The 15,946-nt window shown below is 31.9% G+C and overlaps 2 protein-coding genes across 2 annotated transcripts; one reads left to right on the forward strand and one right to left on the reverse strand.

The window, feature by feature from the left end:
* The first annotated feature begins 1,279 nt into the window (after positions 1–1,279).
* Positions 1,280–7,654, forward strand: LOC130670174 (uncharacterized). The gene is made up of 2 exons (XM_057473415.1): positions 1,280–2,331; positions 3,920–7,654. The coding sequence occupies exon 2, from the start codon at positions 3,922–3,924 to the stop codon at positions 5,059–5,061; it is 1,140 nt and encodes a 379-aa protein (XP_057329398.1). The 5' UTR covers positions 1,280–2,331; positions 3,920–3,921; the 3' UTR covers positions 5,062–7,654.
* Positions 7,655–7,666: 12 nt separating this feature from the next.
* LOC130670173 (protein disulfide-isomerase A6 homolog) lies at positions 7,667–13,445 on the reverse strand. Its single transcript, XM_057473414.1, has 5 exons — positions 13,282–13,445; positions 12,898–13,091; positions 8,777–9,004; positions 8,161–8,693; positions 7,667–8,091 (listed from the first exon to the last, which is right to left on the reverse strand). Exons 1-5 carry the CDS (start codon positions 13,313–13,315, stop codon positions 7,773–7,775), a joined length of 1,308 nt encoding a protein of 435 aa, XP_057329397.1. The 5' UTR covers positions 13,316–13,445; the 3' UTR covers positions 7,667–7,772.
* Positions 13,446–15,946: the final 2,501 nt, after the last annotated feature.

Below are 15,946 nucleotides of genomic sequence, written 5' to 3' on the forward strand. Positions count from 1 at the left end.
ACAGTGTATCTACAATGAATAGTGGGAGTGTAGGAAGTTAAGTGTTGGTGGTGGGACAAAACACTCTATTGTTGGGATATCTATATCTCTGTGTCATTTAACAATTACAGGGGTTTGCTAAAACATTAACCTTGGAGAGTAAACTAGATATATCCAAGAAAGAATAAATGAGTGAAAGATCACGTGATGATTTATCAACTATATACAGAACGTTGAACCAGATTATGTACATTTTCGAATACTCTTATCAACTAAATTTGATAATAACACATTCTCTTTCGCCCATACGAAAAAATATATCCGGAAATATATCTTGGCAAAATAGCATACATACGACAATACTCAAAATATAAGCCGAATACGTACTATTTTGCCAGAATACATCTTTTTTCGTGCGGGCGCTCATATACTCATCACTTACAGGCGATGTGAAAATAACACCGCCGCCGGTGTAAAGAGGTATGGACTCGTGGTGATTATGATTACTGATTAGACAGCATGAGTCAATGGGGCAAGTTTTGTGCTTTCCTCCGGTTAAGGGGGGGGTAGGGTTTTAAAGGCGAAAAAAAAGCATATTTTTGTGATTTTTTCCCGGCGAGATGAGTAATATAATTTCATTAAACTTAATTACATATTATTGTATAACTTTTAAAGAATATCAGAAAAAATTTTCAACGAAAAATATTTATTAATAAGCTGGTGACGTTGAATCTCCGGAGGCGCCTCGAAAAGAAGTCGTTTTGCGGTGAACATCATAACTCGTTACCGGATCATCGGAAAAAAAAAAATTGATATGCATTTTAAAGTTGATGTATTTCCCGAGGTAACCACGAAGTTTTTTTTTTTTTTTTTTTTTTTTCGATTTTTTGCAGCACTTGGAAGTGAAAAACGCGATTTTAACTCAAAAAATCGCGGTTAATTTGTTATTAAAAAATAGAAAATAATGAAAAACAAAAAAAAACTCTTCGTAGTTACCTGTTGATTTATGTGAAGAAGTAATGTTCAAATTTTCAAAGGGATCGGTTCAGTATATTTTGAGTTATGATGTTCACGGACTTTAAAAATAACGTTTTCGGGAAAATCCATTTAAAGTTTTTTATTCGTGAAAATTTGAAATAAACTATCAATCAAAGAATATGAATTTTTATACTTATATTAAGTCATCAGTTTACATCCTTTGAAAGACACACAGCCGGAGAAAGGGATTCGGAAAAACAAAGAAAATTGCAGCTGATTTCTACTAGGGGTATGTAGGGGCAGGTCGGGCAGGTATGTGATGGTGGAGTGGAGTGACCCAGTGAAACAAAACAGAGGACACCTGTGATTTCTCTAAAACTAGTGCTACTACACTAGTTACTATGATTGTTACTTAAAAACTATTATATTATTGCTATTTTCTTATACCTATTGACTTAATACTACTTATCTACTAGTTATTATTCTTACATCTACTAGACTATCGTTTATGCTTTAAAAAACTAGGACTAAAATTCTAAATATTATGTTCCTTTGTTTAAACAAATTAATTACTACTATACTTATACTACTCTATTTATCTATTGACTTAAATTATGGTTCTATTTCATATGACTTATACTTTTGTATATAATATTCTTTTCATTTTCTTACTTTATTATAAACAGTATTATTTTACTTTAACAATGAGTTATTATTATTATTTATACTTATATGGCTGTGTTTTAAAATCTAAGTCGAATGAATATACCGAGATATAAAATTATATGGATGTACGGTATAAGTATGTGAATGCGCGACCGAGCGAAAATTATTCTAAGTCCTGAGCACCAAAATCAAAGGAAATAAAATAAAAACGCTTATATAGGTTTCGAATAAGACGTTTAAAAGTTTTAAGAGATTGAAAGAATTATAAAATGAACAGAAATACGAGAAATATTGGTGAAATTAAAATAAACTTTAATATTTCAATCGTTCATTCTTTCATTTTCTATCCGTCCGCCCGGATTATCGTCGCTCACACGGCTAAGTTCTCGGGACTTAGTATTTATTTAACAGCTTAAACGAATTCTTTTCTTTTAAATTCAATTTTACTTTGGATAAAATTATTTTTACTCGATTTCCTTTGACTTATTAACTCGGGACTTAGAAAATATTTTACAACAGTAGACTCTCGATGTCAACAACAGAGGGCGAGGGAATTTATTCCCGTTCACCTCTACAACGGGTAGATATAGAGATAAGACCGCGCATTTAAGCCCGGAAAGGCAACCTAGTTCTCCAGAGAAGTTGTCTGAGAAGACCATTCACGGACAACTGACGGAAACTCTCGTACCAGGCGTCCGACCGGACCAGGTAAGTGCAGTTTTTCATTCTCATGGAGGGTTGAGGGACTCCACCCTGAGGCCTTCTGCCGAGGGGTGGTGGGTATTTGGGAACCGAGTAGGTGAGGGTCTGTTGGAGACCATCCACTGATCCTCATGGGATGGGACTTCGTGTAGGGCCGACGGGGTAGTCGACCAGACTCCCCTGAAGCAACCGAGAATGGGGGTAGACCGCGATTTTAGACCGCGAATCTGTTAGGTATGTGTGTGTGTGTGTGTGTGTATACTTTGTGTGACCGCGTGGAATTATTAATAACCAGCGGCATTTTTGTTATTAAACCGCGTTAAAAGTATGGATATTATTCTATTGTAAAGGTAGTAGAACTGAGCATCGGAGCTCATGTAAAAAAAAGGTTTTGTTTGTTTTCTTATTTAAATAAAGTTTGATTATTGTTTATTCGAAAAACTGTGTATAAATTAAAGACCCCTTTTGAACCCTGGACTCCGGCGAGCTAAACCAAGCAAAAAGGGGTAACTGTTTATAATTATTTTACAAATTACTGATTCATTTAAGTTCTGATTTTCCGATATGTAAAATGATCTGTTCGTAATTAATTTGGGTTATATTTAATGTTTGATGACTAATTTAATTTAAAACCGGTTATAATTTTACTCGTTACAAAATGGCGCTCGAACAGGGACTTGAATCATTTCCGAGATAACGAGTACCGCGAAAGTTTTGTTTTATGAAGCGTTTGATTGTTGTTCTTTTGTAAGCAACTCGCAACCGGATTTCACACGTAGGTATGATCGGCATAATGACAGTCCGCACACCAATAGATACCGAAGCAACCGCGTCGGGGTTATCGGAAAAGGTGTGGGATGTCGTTCGAGAAATACAATCCGGTACCGGTGAGAGGGTTGACACTTGGCCAGCATGTGGGGTGTAATATCGGCATAGTGTGGGTTAAAATCCGCGAGGAAAAAGGGATTTTCGCCCTGCCGCTTCACCACAGTCCATGCTGCTTGGAGTGGGTAATCTCGCCGTACTGGGGTAACCTGTGAATCCGTAATTGGGACCTGAATTGGAACCTGACCGTGATTAACCTGACCGCGACCGCGAACAAAAGTGGAACCTGAAGTGGGACCTGACCGCGAATAATCTGACCGCGACCGCGTATAGAAAATGGAACCTGAAGTGGGACCTGACCGCGAATAATCTGACCGCGACCGCGAATAGAAACCGGAACTAGACGAACCTGAAAACCATGAACTTGAATGAATAAGTCGGACTACGGCCAAAAGGCCAGATTAACCTCTAGCACCGGAGACCCGGGTTGAAATTGGGCCACCCCGTAAAAAGGGGGTAGTAGTAGGATCATTTATTTGTGACTTTGATGAGTTTATTTTTTTTTATTATAAAGATATCCTTATATATATATATCAAATGTAGGTATATATATAAATTATAGGTTAGTCACTTCAAAGGTTTTTCTTTCTCTTTTGTTCTACTACCTCGTCTGAAAAAAAAAAAGAGAACCGTGCATGAATGAATGAATGAATGAAGCAGTATGACTATCACTAGTATAAACCGTTCGAAAATATTTCAATCTGTGTAGAGATGCAGTCTTCAGCGAAACAAGAATTCACGATGGAGGAAGAAATCTGGCTGAGGGAAGAAATGCTGCGGCGGCCACCCCAGTTAATTCTGACACCAACCACCGCGACAACTACCACCACACTCCGAACTACCTCAACAACTGCCCCGACAACAACAGCCACCAACACCCGGAAAAGGCCCGACATACGGCTTAAAAAGGTCCAAAAAGTGAAGTACCACCTGGTCAAAAAGGTCGAGCCATACGACCCGACCAAGCCCGGTTTTAAAAGGCCAACCAAAAGGCCCGTAATTCGGCCAGCCAGCGCCGAAATAATAAAACTTGCCAAACCAGTAAAGGCGACCACCAACCCGGGCCCACTGGTAATCAGCGGTCCCCAGTCAACGGCCGAACTGGTTGGGGAGAGCCCCCATGGGAAACCCAATAATCCCACGAGCACCAACCTCGATACTGGCCACGTCGGCAGTAAGGAGCAGCCCGACAACGACGACGCCTTTCCCGCTCGAGCCACGGCGAGTTTCCCCAAGAAGAAACGGAGGATAGGGGGACAGAGAAGGGAATCGACTGCAACCAACCCGGGCCCACTCAAGAAGAGCAGTCCCCAGTTGGGCAAATCGATCCAAGACGCAGACCTAGTGAGCAGGAGCGAGGCCACGACCACGACGAGACCTGGAAGAGAAACGAAAGAAATTGTCACCAACCCGGGCCCATTTAAAAAGAACGGTCCCCAGTTGGCAGAACTCAAACCTGGAAAAAAGGTGGCAACCGCCAACCCGGGCCCACTGGTAACCAGCAGTCCCCAGTTCACGGAAGCTACGTGGCTAGACTATGACGAGGCGCCACTACTAGAAGACTACCCGGAATATTTCGACGACCAACCAGGGGACCTGTTCCCGTCCAGACATCAGACGCGTCTAGAGCAATTATTGTTGTCTCTGACACCCCTGGTCGAAGTAAGGCCAAAAGTAGTGGCCAAACGAGTTGCTTTCACCGCCTACGATGGGGAATTACGGCTATTCAAAGTGGTAAGGTATAGGTGCACCCCGATACCAAAAGTCGAAACGTTGGACAAGACGGTCCACCAGCTGCTGAACGAGCTGGAAGAAAAGAAATCAGCAAAGCTGACCTCTTTTCTTTGTTGAGGTAGGAGGGGTGTGATGGTGGAGTGGAGTGACCCAGTGAAACAAAACAGAGGACACCTGTGATTTCTCTAAAACTAGTGCTACTACACTAGTTACTATGATTGTTACTTAAAAACTATTATATTATTGCTATTTTCTTATACCTATTGACTTAATACTACTTATCTACTAGTTATTATTCTTACATCTACTAGACTATCGTTTATGCTTTAAAAAACTAGGACTAAAATTCTAAATATTATGTTCCTTTGTTTAAACAAATTAATTACTACTATACTTATACTACTCTATTTATCTATTGACTTAAATTATGGTTCTATTTCATATGACTTATACTTTTGTATATAATATTCTTTTCATTTTCTTACTTTATTATAAACAGTATTATTTTACTTTAACAATGAGTTATTATTATTATTTATACTTATATGGCTGTGTTTTAAAATCTAAGTCGAATGAATATACCGAGATATAAAATTATATGGATGTACGGTATAAGTATGTGAATGCGCGACCGAGCGAAAATTATTCTAAGTCCTGAGCACCAAAATCAAAGGAAATAAAATAAAAACGCTTATATAGGTTTCGAATAAGACGTTTAAAAGTTTTAAGAGATTGAAAGAATTATAAAATGAACAGAAATACGAGAAATATTGGTGAAATTAAAATAAACTTTAATATTTCAATCGTTCATTCTTTCATTTTCTATCCGTCCGCCCGGATTATCGTCGCTCACACGGCTAAGTTCTCGGGACTTAGTATTTATTTAACAGCTTAAACGAATTCTTTTCTTTTAAATTCAATTTTACTTTGGATAAAATTATTTTTACTCGATTTCCTTTGACTTATTAACTCGGGACTTAGAAAATATTTTACAACAGTAGACTCTCGATGTCAACAACAGAGGGCGAGGGAATTTATTCCCGTTCACCTCTACAACGGGTAGATATAGAGATAAGACCGCGCATTTAAGCCCGGAAAGGCAACCTAGTTCTCCAGAGAAGTTGTCTGAGAAGACCATTCACGGACAACTGACGGAAACTCTCGTACCAGGCGTCCGACCGGACCAGGTAAGTGCAGTTTTTCATTCTCATGGAGGGTTGAGGGACTCCACCCTGAGGCCTTCTGCCGAGGGGTGGTGGGTATTTGGGAACCGAGTAGGTGAGGGTCTGTTGGAGACCATCCACTGATCCTCATGGGATGGGACTTCGTGTAGGGCCGACGGGGTAGTCGACCAGACTCCCCTGAAGCAACCGAGAATGGGGGTAGACCGCGATTTTAGACCGCGAATCTGTTAGGTATGTGTGTGTGTGTGTGTGTGTGTATACTTTGTGTGACCGCGTGGAATTATTAATAACCAGCGGCATTTTTGTTATTAAACCGCGTTAAAAGTATGGATATTATTCTATTGTAAAGGTAGTAGAACTGAGCATCGGAGCTCATGTAAAAAAAAGGTTTTGTTTGTTTTCTTATTTAAATAAAGTTTGATTATTGTTTATTCGAAAAACTGTGTATAAATTAAAGACCCCTTTTGAACCCTGGACTCCGGCGAGCTAAACCAAGCAAAAAGGGGTAACTGTTTATAATTATTTTACAAATTACTGATTCATTTAAGTTCTGATTTTCCGATATGTAAAATGATCTGTTCGTAATTAATTTGGGTTATATTTAATGTTTGATGACTAATTTAATTTAAAACCGGTTATAATTTTACTCGTTACAGGTATAAGAATCAGATATACCGGCCGGTCATTTGAAACGCTGTAACTCCGTTAGTTTTACTCGGATTGATTTAAAATTTGTACACAATATTCTCGACATATTGTTCATTCAGAAAAAAAATTAAAAAAAAAATTTTTTTTAAATAATTTAAAAACCCTACCCCCCTTAACGTAGACCCTGAGTTACTTGATTAATTTTTCGACTAAGGATGTTATCTGGGAAGGGCGTGAAGTTTTGTGAGTGGAGTTTTGTGAACATGATTCAATTCATACTTCAAAAATTTTATTTTTGTCAATTACTGTGTTTTGAAATTGGGCAGCCGAGGAGGTAGGGACTCCGCAGCGCGTGTATACTCAAAGGGTAAAGAAACGGCCTCCCGTGAAACGGAGGTGGACTTCGGTTCCGTTACGTTAATTTATTGACATACATGAATTTTCATTTACTCGATTAAATTTCTAAATAAACCCCAGCTTAATAAATTGCCGGGCGTTCCTTTCATCAGTCAGTCTAATCTGAATCTAACATTTTGAAGTAAAGCTAAGTAGTCCTGCTCCTACCGGCCAATTTCACCCTAGTCTAAAATAGTTTTGTTTCATCCCTTGTCACACAATATACTATTTTATTACGCGAAGTTAAAAATAAAAATGATTTAATCCTACAAATCTGTCAACAGTCGATTTGGTTCAGCAATAAAAAATCTCAAAATTCTATTTATATCAATTTTTTTAGTGTTCAGTTCTTATAATATTACATTCCAATTTATATTATTTAATATTTTTCAGAAAATACAAAGGAGACTTACAAAGTTTGTCATAAAAATTTACGTGGAATGCATTTACATAAAAGTTAAGATTTTTTTTTTTTAATGCAACTCATACTTAAAATTTATTTACAGTTAATGAATAAAAAAATGATGTATAACTTTTAAGATGACATGGAAGAGTTTTAAACGATTGATGAATATTTAATGATGATTACAGTCTAAAAATTTAAAGTTCATCTTTGTCATTTAAGTCAATATCACTAAGATCTATTTCTTCTTCTTGTGGAGGCTGGCCATCTTTACCATCCCATGCTTCAGTTTCAAGAATTTTAGGAAGTTCGGCGCCTTTCAATGGAGCAGTTCCTCCTCTACCATAACTAAGATCTCTCAAGAATGAATTAATACCATCTTCTGAGAAGCTACCTCTCAAAAGTGAATACTTCATTTTCTTAGCATTGACAACAGCCAAAGCTGGATAACCAAATCCACCAATTTCAAGGGCCTCCTCAAGTTCTGGCTGTGCTCCGGCTTCAGCCCATGCCCATCTAAAATTGATGAAATTTAGTTTTTCGATCCAACTAATTTGCAAAAAAAATTAAAGCTCAAATACTTACCCCCACATTTTTTTCTTGTATTTTTCTCCTAAAACTCTGAGTATTTCCAAATAATCATTTCTGCACTTGGATTGACAATCAAGAATATGAGGCAGTACCGAAATAACACATAATGGTTTCTCATCGCATGCTTCTTTCATTGACTTTTCACTGGTAATCTGAAGTATTTCAGGAGCAGGAACATTTTCTGCAAGTTTATCAAGTGCCCAATTGACAATGTCACTTGTAGTACGACCGCCATCATATTCAGAAACAGAATCAGAGTCTTTTTTGCCGGGAGCGAAGACTTTTATTGTCGGATATCCTCTGATTTCATACTGACTACTTTTAACAGTATTAACTGTAGCGTCCAATGCACCCAATTTAACTTTTCCTTTCAGCTCGGTAGCGGCGCTTGCCCAAATCGGGGCAAGATTTTTGCAGTGTCCACACCATGGCGCATAAAATTCAACCAACCACAAGTCTTCCGAGTTCATAACTAATTTATCGAAATTATCGTCTGTCAATTCAACTACATCCTTAGAATCTTTGGACTAATGAAAAATCACTGGTTATAAAACTTGAACTTTTCATTTTTTGATAATGAATGCAAATAATTTTTCATTAAATTGCTTACCTTTGAATCTGAACCACTCGATTTTCCACCGAGCGCTTCTTTGGCTTTTTTACTGGCAATTCTCAGAGCTTCAGTCACAATACCGTCCGCTGTTCGTGCTCCATTGTAACTTTCAGGCTTATTTTTATTGGCACCAAATATTTTGATTGTTGGGAAACCTTCGATGCTAAATCTAGATCCAAATGATTTGTGCTCATCTACATCTACGGCTCCAACTTTTATAATACCCTGTTTAATTTTAATAATTTTTGTGTTCATTCTTAATGAGTTTATTGAATAATTAAAATATTTTATACAGTGAGACAGGGTTGCAAAAAATGCATTTTTTTTTTAAATGCATTTTCGATATAATTGATAAATTAAAATTAAATGTTCAATTTAAAATTACTTTAATTATTAATTTTTTCATAATTTAGTATTTGATCAGATAATAATTATCCATTTCTCTTCAAATTCAAAAATTACGATAAGATACATTAGTCATTTTTTATTTAATTAAAAATTAAAAGAACGTACATTTACCATTTTTTAAAAAATGAATTAATTAAATTTTTTCCATTATCCATTTTTTAAGAAATGGATTAATTAAATCTTTTCCATTATCTATTCTTTGAGAATTGGATTAATTAAATCTTTTCCATTATCCATTTTTTGAGAAATGGATTGATTAAATCTTTTCCATTATCCATTTTTTGAGAAATGAAAAATAAAAGAAGTTTCATTAATCCATTTTTTTTTTAATTAAAAATCAAAATACTTATAATTATCCATTTAATGAAAAATTAATAATGCAAATCATTTGAATTATTCATTTTTTTAATAATCACAATTTTAATTTTTTTGATTGAAAAATTTGCACCACAGAACGTGAGGAAGACTTATCTCTGAGTTCATTTGTTTTAAAAACCTGTAATTCCATTATATATATATATCTATATATTTCTTAAATTTGTTTAAAAATGAAAAAAAACTTAATTTAAAAAATGTTTTATATGTTAATTATTGATTTCTAAAAAAATTAAGTGTTTCTTTTTCTACTAAATAATAAATATTGTATTATAATGAATAGTTGAACGATTCGTCCTTTCAAAACTAATAAATTACAATACTTTTAATTATCCATTTTCCAAACTATTAAAAATTAAAATACTTTTCATTATCCATTTTTTGTAAAATTAACAATTAAAACAGTTTTAATTACTTATTTTTCAAAAAATTGAAAATTAAAATAATTTTAATAATTTATTTTTCAAAAAATTAAAAATTGAAATAATTTTAATTACTCATTTTTCAAAAAATTTAAAATTGAAATACTTTCATTTTACATTTTTTCAAAAATGGTTAATTAAAATACTTTTAATTAACCATTTTTGACAAAAATTATCATTTAAATCGTGTCAATTAACAATTTTGGATAAAATAATTAATTAATATAATTTACATTAACCATTTTTTTTTTTAAATAACGATTAAAATGACTTTTATTTCCCATTTTCAAAATAATTAATAATCCAAATCATTTCAATTATTAATTTTTTTTTAAATAATAATTGTAATTTTTATTAATTAAATAATTTTCAACCCTGCAGTGAGAGAAGAGAAAATTAAATTTAAGTAATTATATTTCTTGTTTTCATAAATACTCAAAATAAGTTATTTTTTTCTATATTTAAATTGATAGTTCTTATTTTAAGAAAACTATTGCTTCACTTTAGCAATAAATTTCTGGAAGTATCAATTACTTAAGGCAAGCAAATATTGATTCAATTTAGTTCTTACCTTCTCAAATTTATTACAATTAAAAACTTCAACAAAGCAATTATTTGGTTAAATAAAAAAAAAGAATTGAGGAAAGATATAATTATAAATCAGAAAAAAATTATTGCACTAAGAAAAGAAGTTGTTTTTATACCAAAATGAAATTTCTCATTGGCATTAATAAAAATATAAAATATATTAATTTTTTCGAGAGCTACTTCTATAAACTATTAAATATTCAAATTTTATTATTTAATTATGCAAATTAATATCTGAGATGAATAACTTAAAAGTTTATCAAAAACAAGACTTCCAATAAGCCACCATGACCCTCGAACTTCAGATGGCTGTAACTCAAAAAAACTATTCGAAATATGCACTTGAAATGCTAGTATGCTATTTTTGAAGGTATCGACTATCGAACTATGCAAAAAAACAAAAGTAATTTTTTCAAAATTTCACACAAGTTGTTACCCTTAAGCAAAAAAATAAAATACTTAAATAGAGTAATTATTTTACTTGACTGAAGAAAATAATTACTGGGCACTATTTAAGTAACTAAAATACTTAAATCAATCATTTTTTCTCCCTGATTAAGAAAAGCGATTTGGAAAGATTAAAAAAAAAGTTTTTATACTTTTCAATTTTTTTATAAACTTAAAGCACTCATAATTTTTAAGCATTCAATTCTTTGAAAATATCTAAATCACCCGTTATTCAGTAATTTGAGGAGATTTCAAGTTATTCAATTTTCTCAAAACTTCACAATAATTTTTAATGACTAATATTCGAATTTTTTAATGGTCGAAAACTTGGGACGATTTGAAAATATAAAATTGTTTTAAACACTCTTAAATACTTTTCAATCACTTAATAATAATTAAATTCCATATGATACTGAACTTTGCCGACGTTTAATAATTTTAAAATTTTTTTGAAAACGATAAATTATAAAAAAAAAATATCACAAAAATTGCACCTGTAGCTTTTTTAATTCTCTACATGTGCATATTTTTGGTTTTTTTTTTTTTTTTTTTTTTTTTTTTTTTAGTTAAATTGTTAAAAAAAATTGGAAAATTGTTGATTGTCTGCTAACTTCAGGATCATGAATTCCATGTATATGGAAATTCGGAGGAATTAAAAAATATTACAATTTCCATATTTTTTTTAATAGCTAAATACTCTGAAATTTTGATTCCTGGAGATATTTAGAGAAATTAAAAAATGCTAAATTTTTGTGAATACTTCCGAATACTTTTAAGTAGTGTGTCGTCAACTGATCCCAACAATTTTATACCACAACATGTGATCCCTAAAAATTGATCCCATCGACAATTGATTTTTATCAACAACTTATTTACATAATTTAACTTTTGATATTAATAACAGTGAATTTTAATTACTCATGTCATAGTAATTAATTACTAATTAATTATTTTACATTGTCTGTGGAATCAGTTGTCTGTGGGGTAAATTGTCAGGTAATAAATTGTCGGGTTCCACCATGATATCTCCCCATACGAAATTTCTCCAGGACAAAATCTGTTGGACACGATCGCTATAAATGAGATCTTATAATAATCTATGTAATCATAATGAAAAATTCCCAGCCCAAATTTGACATCATCGTCAATTGCAAGAACTTGACGTAAAATTACTGTGGAGTTAATCAAAATCACTCAACGTCAAATCTTTGAAGTGATAGTATGGCCACCAGGGATTGGACTGATAAAAATAATTTTAGAAATTTTATCCTGGAGAGATTTTGTCATAGGGAGATTTTATCGTGGGGAGATTTAGCCAAGGAGATTTTGTCCAGAGAGATTAAGTCGTGTTACCTAATTGTTGGGGATCAGCTGTCATGGAACCACTTAAAAGGGTTTTAAGTCACCAAGTAATAGCTGGATCTCATTTCATAGCAAGATTATAACGATTTGAAATCATCGACGTTTTTAAATACTTGAAAATTTTTTCTTATCGCCAAATGATATTGAAATTTTGATTTCCGTAGAGATTAAGAACAATTCGAAAGTACTCAATTTTTTTAGAATACTTCCAAATAGTTTTCAATCACTAAAAAATTTTTTAATTACTTCAAATACTTCATTATTGTTATTGAGAATTCAGAAAGATTAAAAACCATTAAAATTTTTAAAAATCTTCTGTACCCTGATTAAAAAGTATTTAAAATGATTTGTTTTTTAATCATTTTAAATACTTTTTAATCCTTCAAATCATTTCTAATCCTGTCTCTTATGGACATTTAACGTGTGAAATCATTTTTAATCATTGTTTTTAATCAGGGTAATCACTTTTCTTAACCAGGGGTTAAAAATATACATTTTTTTCCCAGTATACAATACCTTAAGTGCTTTTGCAGCTTTTTCATATTCAGGTTTTAAATTTTTACAATGGCCACACCATGGCGCATAAAATTCTACGACCCATATGTAATCACTATTAGTTACTAATTTATCAAAATTATTGGGCGTTAATTCAACAACATCTGAGGTTGATGAGTACATACAATTAGCACTCGCAATTAGTACAAACAACCCTAAAAAAATCAATAACAATAAATTATTATAAACATACTACATTTATATAAAACAAAAATGTAAATAAATAAATAAATATGTAATTTCGACAATTGTTCTATTTTTGTTTTCGTTGTAAAATTTGAAAACCGGCTTGATTGAAATAAAATAAAATACACAATAAAAAAAAAAAAAAAGAAAAGAAATTACCAATTACTGCTCGCATGATGACTTTCTTTGCCATACGATTTTTATTTAAAAACTTCAACTTGGTAACAATTCAACTGACTATTTTTTCTAAAAACGAAATATATAACTGATAGAATGTCGTATTCCGCCGCGTTGACTCTTTTGAGGATTTTCGTGGATTATTTTGATTGGTCCACGAAGCTCGATGACTACCATAGTTTTGTAATTCGAGGCCTCCCACGCAAAGTATTTTTGTATTACTATAAAAAGCCATAATCAATGCGACCAATCAAAAATACTGTTTTTATTTGGCTTTAATTTATTGGTTTAAATAAAAAATAGTTAATGTTTTTCTTAAATAAATAATTAGAAACAAAAAAATTATATTTTAAACTCTACTTTATCAGTTGCGATAATTTTAGGTATATTGTGATCATAAGTTAACAATGAGTGTGAATGTAGCAGACATCAGAAAAATTTAAAATTATTAATAAATAAAGTAAATAATTAATAAAATTAAATTTTTAAAAAGTGCGCATTTAAAAAATTTCGAAATTAATGAGCGCATTTTTTATAATTATCATTTTTTAAATTATTTACTCTGTTTATTTATAATTTTAAATTTGTCTGATGTCTGCTACATTCACACTCATAAATTAACATCATATTAATTTATTTTTGTGACCTCTGCGTAAATAAACTAATTTTTAAATTAATAACAGCTCTTTTTTTTTTCAATTTCAAAAACAGAATTAGTTTTTACATCCCCTTCACCCCAACAATTAGTCGATAGCGTACGTTAACTTCTTGCAGTCAATTTGAAGTCAAATTCCAGCATTAAATTTCCGTCAACTTGCAGCAAACATGTAGCCCAATATAAATATATATAAATCGTTAAATATTTCCGTTAGTTATCTTTAAAATTATATATATATTTTTTAATCATTTATTTAATTAGAGGAAACATTCTAAATATATTTCAATGACTTTATACTTTTGAAATAACTATTGTTCTTTGATATATTATCACCGTCATTAATCTTCGCCTCTTTTTGAAAACACTGTGAAATAAACTTCTTACTTTTTAAACATCTATTTAGACAAAAGTCATAAATTGTCGAAAAAAAAAATCAATTCGTATAGAAAGGGTATAAAAATTAATTTCCTAAAATAAAATATTATATATATAAATATATGAAAATAAATAAACGCATTACTATAAATATACCAAATAAATTTTAATATAGTTAAATAAATGAATAATTAAATATACCAATAATTCAAAATACAAACTGAAAAATAGAACGTTTTAAAAATAAATGAACTAATAAATATATTTATAAGTATTAAACTCATCAATAAAATAACAATAAAACAAAGAAACACTAGAAATAAACATCTGTATAATAAATCGAGCAAAATAAACTTAGATCTAATAAACAGAACCAGAAAAAAAACCATGAAAATAAACATCCATATTAAAAACATAACCATAGAAAGAAAAGCATGAAAATAAGCTTATATTTAAATAATAAACATAACTATTTTTAAATAATGATTTACTGACTCAGATAAATTAACTGAGTACCCTATCAAAAAATTCCCATAGAATCCACTCAACTGCGACAAAACCCGCATAGAATCCTATAGACTGTATTGGTTTCTATGCGGTTTTTGTCGCAGTTGAATGGATTCTATGGGAATTTTTGGATAGGGTAGTACATAGATCTGTGAAAATTTACCCTATCAAAAAAATCCATTTAGGATTGCATAAGAACTCATAGGAATCCATATAGGAAAGTATGAATTTATGCAAGAAACCTTAGGAATTAATATAGGACTGCATGAATCCATGTAGGGAACCATGGGTTTCCCATAGGAATCCACATCATACTAAATTCATAAGGGAATCTAGCATGGATTAGAAATTAGGAAAATTAACAAAAAGCGTCACGCAATTAATACAAAAATTTCGATCGTAAATCACTCTCTAATGCTTCGCATTATGAGTCGTGCAATACCATCAAAAGCGTGTGTGTTTTCACGAACTTTCCTGGAGTGTAATACTTTTGTACGATTCCTAATTTAGTGTTTTATTAAAATTATTTGTAGTTTATAAAAATAAATAATCCACCTTGAGTTAATTAACAAATCAATATCTCATTCCGACTACTCCCGTGTAAAAAAAATTTTTGTTCCTAATGAATTTAGATCTGAATTTCATAACGAAACTCAGATCGTGACACAAATATGACTTTCATCATGAATTTGCTCTCACAATTTTTCGTCTAGTAAACCCGTATCACTTCTAAAAATTTATTATTATGTCTTTGAATTGGACTGGGATGACTTCGATAGAAACTTGACTGAATTTTTACTGAATTAAACCTTTTGTCAAATTTATCGACTCAGAAATTACCAATAAATTTCTTTTATCAAGTACTCGATTATCGTAAATCAGTTTCGATTGTAAAATTAATTTAGTGAATGAACTTCGGATCACTTGGGTAAAAATTTGACTGAGTCATAATTTTTTCGTGATTGAAATTGTTGATACAAATTCATGATGAAAGTCATATTTGTGTCACGATCTGAATTTCGTGATGAAATTTAGATCTAAATTCATTATGAATAAAAATTTTTTTACACGGGCTGATATAAAGAGCATCAATTAATCAATTTTTTA

The sequence above is a fragment of the Microplitis mediator genome, chromosome 6 (assembly GCF_029852145.1).
Source record: "Microplitis mediator isolate UGA2020A chromosome 6, iyMicMedi2.1, whole genome shotgun sequence".
NCBI lineage: Eukaryota > Metazoa > Arthropoda > Insecta > Hymenoptera > Braconidae > Microplitis > Microplitis mediator.

Excerpts from the sequence above, each read along its gene's own strand:
- LOC130670174 (XM_057473415.1), top strand. The coding sequence starts at position 3,922 with ATGCAGTCTTCAGCGAAACAAGAATTCACGATGGAGGAAGAAATCTGG.
- LOC130670173 (XM_057473414.1), bottom strand. The coding sequence starts at position 13,315 with ATGGCAAAGAAAGTCATCATGCGAGCAGTAATTG. Across the intron at positions 13,092-13,281 it reads CATCATGCGAGCAGTAATTG|GGTTGTTTGTACTAATTGCG; the intron begins GTAATTTCTTTT and ends TGATTTTTTTAG. Across the intron at positions 8,694-8,776 it reads CGAGTGGTTCAGATTCAAAG|TCCAAAGATTCTAAGGATGT; the intron begins GTAAGCAATTTA and ends ATTTTTCATTAG.